The 11,065-nt window shown below is 45.5% G+C and overlaps 1 protein-coding gene across 1 annotated transcript; it reads left to right on the top strand.

Moving 5' to 3' along the window:
• Window positions 1–1,618: 1,618 nt before the first annotated feature.
• KCNJ8 (potassium inwardly rectifying channel subfamily J member 8) lies at window positions 1,619–10,489 on the top strand. Its single transcript, XM_080596891.1, has 3 exons — window positions 1,619–3,151; window positions 3,405–3,853; window positions 7,590–10,489. The coding sequence occupies exons 2-3, from the start codon at window positions 3,489–3,491 to the stop codon at window positions 8,488–8,490; spliced, it is 1,266 nt and encodes a 421-aa protein (XP_080453017.1). The 5' UTR covers window positions 1,619–3,151; window positions 3,405–3,488; the 3' UTR covers window positions 8,491–10,489.
• The last annotated feature ends 576 nt before the right edge of the window (window positions 10,490–11,065 follow it).

Genomic DNA, 11,065 nt, shown 5'->3' with positions numbered 1-11,065 from the left:
GATTTTCTGAAAGGACTGGGCACAGCTATAATGTGGAAATTTAAGATTCATGCTTAAGAACATTATTTAATGCTTTTTAGATAAGCATAATTGTGAAGTGATATTTGCCATAATATCAGTAACTCTTGTGGGTGGAGGGCAAATGAAACAGCAAAAAGGGAGAAGCATAATGGGCCGTAATAAACCTGGACCCAAACCTGCCATCAATTCTGACTTTTTTTTTCCCCTGTACAGGATGTGTTCACAGTACTCAGACACTATGTTCTTAACAAAAAGGGCTAGGAGACATTTTGGGAGATTTTCCCAGCTATTACTTAAATCTCAGACTTTCGTGTGCATGTGGTAACCAAGCAAGTATTTATAAGGGCAAAGGGGAACATTTTTGGTAGCTGTCACTCTCTGGAGCATATTCATGTACTGGAGCTTGGGGAAGTGTGTGCTGTGCTAAAAATCATGTCTCATATTATTGAACCAGGAATGGTTCTTGTTAGTAGTGCTCCTGACCTTCACATGCCAGCAGTCATGGCCCAGCAAGCTTCCTCGAAGCTGATCTCAGGTATAAGAGTGGAGGGAGGCATCCCTTTCTGTGAGGGGGAAGCTCTTCCAGTATTGAGTAGGCAGAGATGGAAAGATGGGATTTTAAAAGCATTTTTCTTCCAATGTATAATGATGGGGAAAATAATTGATAACTTTGGTGTAGTCACAGTGGGTTACACCAAGACTATCTGTGTATGTTTGAAGGGACCCCTTCCTATCCCAGCTATGCACAGTGCTCCATACGTGGTGAGGAAGTGGAGCACCCTCACATGGTGCTCCACCATGGTGAGGAAGCCCCCAGCAGTTCATGGGAAACAAGAGGGACTGGGAGGTAGCAGGGGGCTCTGACAGCCGCAAGGCAGTTCCTGTTCCACCTGACCAGCTTTTGGAAAGTTCCTCCTCAGAACACCATCAGCAGATAGGGTAAGGGACACACCAGCAGATAAAGTGCCTTGGCATGGAGAGAAGGGTCTGAGACTGAACAGAGTAGCAGTGGTGGGTTTTGCTCTAAGGTGGCCTGGTATTTACATGTATCCATTTATAAAGCTATGGATGTCAGTAATAACCTTAGGGAAAACTAGAACTGGCTGCATGGCATGAGTTGTGTCAGAAGCAAAATAATAATATGCAAGGATCTCCTGCAAAAGGAGGGGGGTTTGCATGGAATTTCCTGACAGCTCTGTATGTTTTTTGAAACACAGCTAGCAGCCATACTGGGGAAACATCAGTCTTGTTTCTAGCCCTAGCATGGAACAAACGTTTCATGGGGCTAGAAGGGGGAAAGGGGAAGGGAGAGGAAAAAGGAAAGATGATTTTTTGCATGTGTACTAAATCAGCTGTTTCCAACAGTTACACCCAAGTGAGATGCTCTTCTGGAGGCTGCAGCAAACGAATGAGTCAGTCCCCCATGACCAGCCTCTGCCACTCCATTTGTAGCAGAATAACCTCCCGAGCTCTCCCATGCCAGCCCATCGAGTGCCACAGTGGACAGCAACGCCGATCCTGCAGATACACACACAAGTGACTTTATGTGCTTACACTCAAGCCTGGTTACAACTCAAAGTAATTGCTTTAGAACCTGATTTTTCACACTGAAGCTGGTCATCTGCCTGGAGTTAATTTCCTACAAAAATGTTTAGCTAATTGCCTAATATGACCGTGGCTTTGAGTCTGTCTCTTTTCTGACTACTGGATACTTGGTATTAGAAAAGGATACTGCTAGAAAGGTTTCCAGGAATCACTCCTCTATTTAAACTTGAGCACGTGCATGTGTTTGATAGGATGGATATCTTCAAGCTGAGGATTACACTGCCTGTCAAATGTGCCTTCTCAATTTTTCCATGCCTGAATACACTTAAAAACTTCCTGACTGCAGCAGGCCTGTGAAGCATTTCTTTCTGTCTCCAGTTTACAGAGAGAAGTAATGTATTATGTTCTGTGTAAATTTTATACTGTAAAGGTCATTCACTTGAGTGATACTCAGAAAACTTTAGAAACCTCCCCACTGTACACACACATTCCTTGGGCATGGAGGAGTTAATCTGACACAATGAAATCTCTGCACTTTGCTTCATTAACATCTAAATTTAGATCTTTTCATAAAGTTGATGTACTGTTTATTCTTCCTACTACAAACCCTAAGACCTTGGAAAAAAAGCTGTAATTTCCAAGAATGCAAGTTTCCATTAAACACAAGAGCCAAAACTGTAAACCTCGACCTGTGAGAAAACGAATGAACTTCTGTTATTTCATTGTTTGTTTTTGGCATTGTGCATAATTTCTCCTATACCCATCAAATATATAAAAACCCATCTGTCAATGCCTGTTCCACCAGCTGAAGATTATAATGGCCCTGATGCTGCGCCCGTCCAAGTTAACACAAATTGTGAACCATATAAAGGAATGCCTCTTTTCCTCTCACAGAAACAGGTAATTAAGTTTGTCAAAAGCAGCAAAGGCCGTGAGATTTTGGCATTGCTCCTCCAGACACTTACGCACATGCTTCGCTTTCTGCCTGCAAGCTGTCTCGCTGAGATCCAAAGCACGATAAGGCTAAAAAGGCAAAAACCCTGGGCTCGCCAGCCCTGCTGCTGCCAGAGGTGGGCTTCGCGCAGGGAGCCGCCTTGCCTCCTGCCACATTTGCAGGATCTGGCCCTAGGGGATGCTCCAGCATCCCTCAAGGCGCCTTTTCCAGCCCCACACCACCGCTGCTGGGGCCACGGAGGGGGGCCGGTGGTGATGCTGGGAGCCCCGCTCGCTGCTGCTGAGCTTTGGCAGCCGGCTGGGGCCAGGGCTGGGGATAAAGGCAGGGCTGCCCCGCCTAGTCCCGGCACGGGAGGAGGGCTGCGAGGGGAAAAGGGAACGCCTGCTCCGCCAGCCCTCTCTCCAGCTGCCAGCTCGGCTCCTTCTTGTGACGCTTTCTGGGGACCGGACGGGGGCTTTTTGGCAGGGCCCCGCCAGCTAAAGCCCTACTGAGCGAGGCAAGCCTCGGTTCGAAGCAGAGGAGCCCAACTCTTCGAGTCCCAGAGGATGCAAACCACCGAGCACCCCACTTTGCAGTACCCACCCGGGCACAGCTGCCTCCCGGAGAAGCTGCCCGAGGATCCGTCCTATCGTACGTCAGGTTACTTTACACCGAGTTTGCGAGACGGCTCTGCAGCCTGCCTTCCCGCAAGGAGCGTGGGAATAGCACCTTTCCTTTCCGTCGGGAGCTGATACCGACTGCTCGCATAAAAGTGACGGGCTGAGAAGGGGAGGGCGCTGTAGAATAAGACACTCAGTGACATTTGATGTAAAGGTTGCTGATGTAAGGTTACCTAACCACAGTGCACGGGTGACAAATCTGACTGGCTTTTCTCTCTTCTCAGGGTAGGCAGTGAGCCCTCCAGAGTCGCGCTAGAGGGACTGTCCCCTGTTTCACATCTTGCTAGGTGGACTATGGTGGCAGGAAGATGCTGGCTCGGAAGAGTATTATCCCTGAAGAATATGTGCTGGCACGGATCGCTGCTGAGAACCTGCGCAAGCCCCGCATCCGAGACCGGCCGCGCAAAGCCCGCTTCATCGCCAAGAATGGGGCATGCAACCTGGCGCACAAGAACATCCGCGAGCAGGGGCGATTCTTGCAAGACATTTTCACCACCTTGGTGGACCTGAAGTGGCGTCACACACTGGTCATCTTTACCATGTCCTTCCTGTGCAGCTGGTTGCTCTTCGCCATGATGTGGTGGCTGGTGGCTTTCGCCCATGGCGACATGGACCCAAGCACAGAGGGCACCACAAACAGCACAAAGTGGACACCTTGCGTGACGTGTGTCAGGTAAAGTACAGTTGGTGGGACAAAGAAAGGGGGGAACAGAGCTGCCTGCTGTCCTGCCGATACCTGAAATGCAGCTTTTTTAATGAACCGTGATGTTTGGTTGAGACAATTGAAAAGTGTGGTGTTTTCCTCTAGAGTACATAAATTCAGCAAGCCTTCTGGGCTTGGAAAATACTGTACTGTAGATTTCTTTGATTCCTTACAGGATCTGAAAGAGAGGGAGACCCGCTGCTTTTCATGTGTCTCCACACTCTGTGGGTAACATACCCTGCCTGTCGAGATAAGAGCCTGCTACAAGAGTGGGTATGTGTTACACGTATTGTAATGTTGTCTATGGCAGCGGGAGCATCCTGAGCGTGGTGCAAGCCGCTTGCCATGCTGGTAAAAGTTCGCCCACCCCAAAAGTGCTGCCTGAGAGGCAGGGCACTGGCCATGGGTATCAGCTAGCAAGAAAAGTGCTGCTTAGGGCAAAGCTAAATGTCTTTTGAGACAGTTCCCATGAGAGAGCTCCAAAATGCCTGTCCCTTGGTGAAGCCACAGGCCAGCGGTTTGACGGATAAACTGTTTCCATGACGTGCATGATGTATCAGACAGTGAAAGCTTAAGGGACTGCTGGGTTAAATGTCAGCTGTTAAAGAAAAATATTTTCCTCTCTGTCCCCAAAGCCATGGCAATTTTCAAGGCTCTGACAAACTGGCACATATTTACACAGGCTAGAAGAAGTGTTTGTTACTTGGAGGTGGGGGTAAGCAACAAGATTGCTCTGCCATCAGTAACATCTCTTTTTACAGCACAAGGTTTTTAAGCAGAAAGATCCAGGTTCAGAATGGCCAGAGCAACTGCCTTTACATGGTGCAGTGTGGTAGGGACCATGAGGGGGCTGCAGAGCTGGCTGAGGGTATCCACTCCTCTTTCCTCCTCTTGGAGGAAAACTCCAACGTGGAGTTGCATGTAGGTTTTGAGGCACCTCAGCAAGTATGAAGGCACATCAGATCTGGCTCATGAGGGAGCAGTGATTTCATTCTACCTTCACTTTGACACTTGTTTTGCTAGATGAGTTTTTTTCAAACTGAAAGGAAACAGGGATTTTCCAAGCCAACCTTCCTCAACTTTGGGGGCTGAGGCAGGGGGAGGCTGCTCTTATTTCTCTTCCATTAAGTGGCCACAGTTGCCTCTGAAGTGAGATGTCATGGCCCAGCTTCTGCCCACTGTGGAAGTCTTTCAGGGGTGTCACCCCCAGCCTTTCTGGTGTATTGGTCCTAGAGAGAAGGATGTGTGGGATTTGTCCAACCCAAACTAGCTGGTAGCTGCACTCAAGCAGCTCTTCAGCATCATCTGGGAGGACACTCCCCTGTTTGCCTGGAGGCCCCCTTGGGACTCCCAGACCACCCCACAAAGCCTGTTCTGGGTGCTGAGGACTTCATGCCACCAGGACAAAGGAGAGCCATGGCCCCTCACTACCTCCCCAGCAAGCCCGCTGCTGCATGAACAGCCTGGAGGGATGGGGATAAGCAGAGCCAATGAACTGGTGTGGCTGCGTGGCTTAGCCCATAACAAACAGCACACATCGCACTCTGCTGTGAGTGCCTGAGGAGTTTCAGCAAACAGCTGCTCAAGTATCCATCTTCAAGCCATGGAAAATCTTTTATCTTCATCTTCTTAAACCTGGCTACCACTTTGGACACAGCCATGCAACAGCAGTATGACTGCTGATATTTTTAAGAGCTGTGAATTGCTGGATGTAAAACATTTCATGCTGAGACAATCTGCCAAAATAATAGCAAATATTTTTTAACTTACTTTTTCTGAGATTTAGGCCCAAAGATATTTCAGGAGAGCTTTTTGAGTAGGTGCCATTACAGATTTATGGGAAACCTGGCTTTGGAAATTCTAATCATTGGATGGAACTTGCACAACACTTTAATTTTTCAAAGTACTGCAGAATTTCTAAAGCTAGAAGCACTTTGCCACGCAAATCAAGCATAATCCAAAGAGGAAAATTTGCAGAGCTCTGAAGAGAGGGAGCTGGGAATAGTGTGATTTGGCATTTATGGCTCCCTCTTCGCATGTTCAAAATGCTGTACAAGCTTGCTGCTTCTGTTACTTCTGCTGTAAAAAGGTAGATTCCCCCCCCCTTTTTTTTCCCTTTTAAAATGGCTACTGTTAAGGGGAATCAGAATATTTCACTGCACAGAGCCTTCAGTTGAATAAAATTGAATTAAGTTTCAGCCAGAAGTTTAATTCTGCATGTAGATGAATATTTATGAGCATAGAAATCATTCCATGAATTACATTAATAAAATCCCTCATCACTGATTTCTTTAGAATGAAATGCAGAAATAAACCCCTCAATACAGGGGATCTGCCAAAGAATGGGGGGGGGGCGGGGGGAACGAAATGACAAAGTTCTTTCAAAGTTATCTATGCGGAGGCTGGCTGGTTTTCTGAAAGATGAGCTTTCTCATTCTACAGAAAATTATCCCTGGTATTACCTATGCTATTGTAATGTGTCTTCATGATCCCAATGATCCCAGGCTCACTGCAAATATGGTTAGGAAAAACAAACAACAACAACAACAGAACAATAAGACGTTATTTAAAAATGAATTCATTGGAAAGCAAACCAAAACCAATGAACACAATGAATGTCCATCTTTATGGACAGGATATATATTTTCCATAGTTAAAGCCACAATGAGAATGAGGATGCTTCAAGTGTTTGTGTGTTGCACTGTGTTAAAAGGGTAACTATAATGTTAGTTCATGAGATCCCATGTCTACCAAATAAATTCCAAGGTACAAATTCTGGACATAAGAGACTTTGGTGAAGGACATATCTGTGCTATAAACAGAAATTAAAGATCCTGGTGTATACAGGGGAGGTGACATTGTTCAATATTATAAACCATGTGTTTTGGAAAGCTTGTGGACAGCCTAATCTGATGTCCAGCACTGTAGCTTATCAGGGACATTTAACTTAACTCACACTTCTACAGTACACTTCTGTGTTGAAATTTTCCAGCTAGCCTTGACACAACAGTGAGCTAAACCCAAGCCCAGGTTCACAGTGCTGTCCTCCTGCAGGGATGCGCAGAGGGGACCGCGGAGGCCACTGCCTTCCCTCTGCAGCCTGATCCAGCAGGCTCAGTCATGAGGCAAGCGTGGGTTTGGGAGGTGTGAGAAATGTGGGAATGTCCCCTTTCCCTCCAGGGAATCCTTTTAAAGGGGTTCAGGACAGACGGGCAGGTAGTGTGAGTGAAATGCTGCCATTTGCCCAGCTTCTTTTCCAGGTGCAGGGTGGTGGGAGAATGTCAGTGTGCAGCCAGTTGCTCACCTGTCTCCAAAACCACAGCTCCACCAAGATCTCCGTGGGAAGGAGAAGGTGGAAAGTCACGCTGCATGTTAAAGCACTGTTGGCTAACATGGTGTGGGACATATCTTCCGGAACAGAGGTTCTAGTGAGCTTCTCAGGTTCACCTCGTATTACAGATGGTCTTATAGGAGCTCAGGCTCTCGGGTCTTCCTTCCCCTCTCACCATTAGATGCTGCTCTGATAGTGCAAACACTGAGTCACCAAGAGTGCAGTCTTTCCGCTGATGTTAACAGACGGCTTAAATGTACAAGGACTGCAAATATAGGCCTCTAAGGCCATTTGTTTCTAGAAAGTACATGCTAATAGCTTATCAGTTTATGTTCGATGTACTTTGAGTTAACTTTGTGTAATCTTCCCCTCCAGGTCTTTCACCTCTGCTTTCCTCTTCTCCATTGAAGTTCAGGTGACCATTGGTTTTGGCGGCAGGATGATGACAGAGGAATGTCCCTTGGCCATCACAGTCTTGATCCTACAGAACATTGTGGGTCTGATCATCAATGCTGTCATGCTGGGCTGCATATTCATGAAAACTGCACAAGCTCACAGGCGGGCAGAGACTTTGATTTTCAGCAGGCAGGCAGTCATTGCAGTTCGAAATGGCAAACTTTGCTTCATGTTTCGAGTAGGAGACCTGAGGAAGAGCATGATCATCAGTGCCTCAGTGAGAATCCAGGTTGTGAGGAAGACTACGACCCCTGAAGGAGAAGTCATACCCATTCACCAAGTAGATATCCCTGTGGATAACCCCATTGAAAGTAACAATATTTTCCTGGTGGCTCCCTTAATCATTTGTCACGTCATAGACAAGCGGAGTCCTCTTTATGATATCTCTGCTGCTGACCTGGCACTCCAGGATCTGGAGCTCATAGTGATACTTGAAGGCGTTGTAGAAACGACTGGCATCACAACGCAGGCAAGAACCTCGTACATAGCAGAGGAGATACTGTGGGGTCACCGCTTCGTGCCCATCGTCACTGAAGAGGAAGGTGTATATGCTGTTGACTACTCCAAATTCGGCAACACCGTCAAAGTGGCAGCACCACGTTGCAGCGCTCGAGAACTTGACGAGAAGCCATCAATTCTCATTCAGACCCTGCAGAAAAGTGAGCTGTCCCACCAAAACTCCCTACGGAAACGCAACTCCATGAGAAGAAACAACTCCATACGGAGGAGCAACTCCATGCGGAGAACCAATCCCTCTCTCATTGTGCCCAAAGTGCAGTTCATCACACCCGAGGGGAGCCAGAGTGCCTCAGAAACGTGATACACAGCCTTGTGTGAGGTCGAGGAGTTCAAAAGGAGGAGGCAGTGTCGTGTTTGATTTAAATTTTATTCTACTGAAGAAAATGAGAACATGATGCAGAAAAGGACTGTTCAAGAACTATATTACTTACTGAAAGCACCACCTAATGGCATTAGGAAACACGTTAGCACTTAGTGTATGAATTAATAAAAATGGCACGTACACTAAAGAAAACATAGTCCACTCATGTAATATAAAGTGTATTTATACTTCTTTTAATGGCATGCTATTGTTTTTAAATCATAGTTTTCCTATCAAAGGTCTCTTTCTTATCTGTTTCTGCAGGCTGTCACAAAATGTGTTTTTTCCTGTAGAACTGGGTTACCCACCTGCAGGCAGAAGTTCAAAACTGCTGCGTATCAACAGCTTGCACATACATTGTGTGGAATATTTGGATATCGATCTTCTTGGGGTGAATTCTCTGTTCTCTTGAAAAGAGTAGCTAAATTCCTCAGTGATTTCACTGGAGAAGAGCCAGGATTTTCCCTTCAGTTTTCCAAGTCTTTTCTTTCCATTGTTTTATGGTAAAGTCATTTTGAGAGCAATGCCAGTCAGCCAAAGTGACCTGGCCACCCCAGAAGAAACCTGGTGCCACTCTGGGCAGAGCCAGGAGAAAAAAAAAAATTTCAGCAGGCCCATGAAATGGCATGACCTGTTGCAGGACACTGCTCTTGTTCTGTGGGTGAGATACACAACTGCGGGACAGCGGGCATTTGTTATGTAGCCGTAACCCAAGACACAAGTCTTCCAAGACACCACTTGAGCATCTATGTCACTGAAATTATTCAAGTTGGAAACAGCACACATGTCCTTAACATTCTCCTTGTACTGGTGGAAGACCAAATCCTGTTTTTGTTTGTTTGTTTGTTTTGTTTTGTTTTGTTTTCTCTTACAGATTAATATATTGAAGGCAGGAAGTCTATTTCATTCACTTACATTACTTTTGTAGGATTAAGTACGTTTGCTTCAGCAGGTTACTTTTTTTGCCAGTGGGAATTCATGAATGGGAATGAGAGGGGATCGTGGCAATAATATTAATGATAATATTTTCAAAACCAGATGAATAATTTTCAGTTAGGGGGAGTAGGGCACTGTTGCTGAAGTATTTTGCAGCAGTCTCTCTCTTGTGTTTTTATGTAAAATGGCAGTGAAAATTGGTGGTAAGCAGCTTTTCTCTTCAAATTAAAATGGGCATTTGTTATCAACATCCTTCTCCAAAATGTCACCACAAGTTTTTCTACAAGAATAAATACATGTATAACAACTAATTGTGTCACCTTTGGAAATGCTAAATTGATGCAAGCTTCTTTCCCCTGTGAATAATAATTATGGACAAATTTCTGTTCATGTTTCTTCCAGGAGTTGCCTTATTAAGTCTCTGGCTCGAGGGAAGTACTGACTTCCCTTCCCTGTACTGACTCTGTAAACCACCCAACCACATAAATACTCCTGTAATTTTAAATATCTGCTTACTCCTATCAGGTAAAACAGTCAAGAACAATGCCAGAGTCTCATTCTCTTTACAAGCCAGTTCATCAGCACTTGCATGGACAGTTTACAGCTTCTTTTGATGTTGGTTGTGACATGGAAGAGCATTTCTGTGTAGCGTAGGCACTGTATATTTGGAGCAGGTGCTCCCCACAAAATAAACACTGACAAAATGCTTTATCTGAAGCAGTAGCAGAAACTGAAGTTTCTGCTAAAAGCATTTATTCCCTGTCCTGCCCGTCAATGTTCTGGGAGGATGGCTGGTGAACATCTGGAGATATTAATCTGTCCATTGTGCGTCCAAACAACGAACATCTGTAGCTTCCAAGAAGAGTCAGAGTGAGTATATACAATTTGTCTCTGGCCTCCATTTCCAGGGCTACAAATTTCCTTGAGGCAGTCTGTTTGAAATATGGTTAAGCCAAATGCTGTACAAAAGCAAATTTTCTAAAAAAATAAAAAGTGACAATAATGATTTATTCCGTCTCTGATTTTCTCCTCATTTCTTTTCTTTTTTTCTTTCTATTCTCCATTTGTTTTTCTATACTCTTAGTCCTTCTTCTCTCCCAGCCTTTTCTATGGTCCCTGTGAGTAATAATTTAATATTATTTCAATACTTTCTTATTATTTCAGCTGAGTTTTTTTTAACTACAATCCTTTTTTTTCTAATTTTAATTTTGCCCTTGCCTTTCCCTCTGCTTTAGACCTGGTGTACTCTCTCTTTCCCACACTGACATTACTGGAATATTGGTACTGTGGAGATAACACTAAGGCACCTTGGTCATATGCTAGGGTGCTGCACAGATACCCAAGGCAGACCCTTCCCAGCCAGCTGTATCATGACTTTCACGTTCATTTCTTCTGTGCTCCTGCTCCTTGCAGAAATCCCCTTAGAGCAAAGACCCTTCCTTGAGGGAGCATTGCAGTCCTGGATGAGGCAGGCTGGCAGAAGCAGCCTAGTTGAGCCACCTGGCTGGCTGCAGAGAGCAGCAGTTTTGAGGCTGGGAGCTGTGTTCCCCACTGAAGGATGGTCTCAGACCTGTCTTCA

Source organism: Anser brachyrhynchus, assembly GCF_964034855.1.
Source record: "Anser brachyrhynchus genome assembly, chromosome: 1".
Taxonomy (NCBI): Eukaryota; Metazoa; Chordata; class Aves; order Anseriformes; family Anatidae; genus Anser; species Anser brachyrhynchus.
This window is presented reverse-complemented; position numbering and strand designations above follow the sequence as displayed.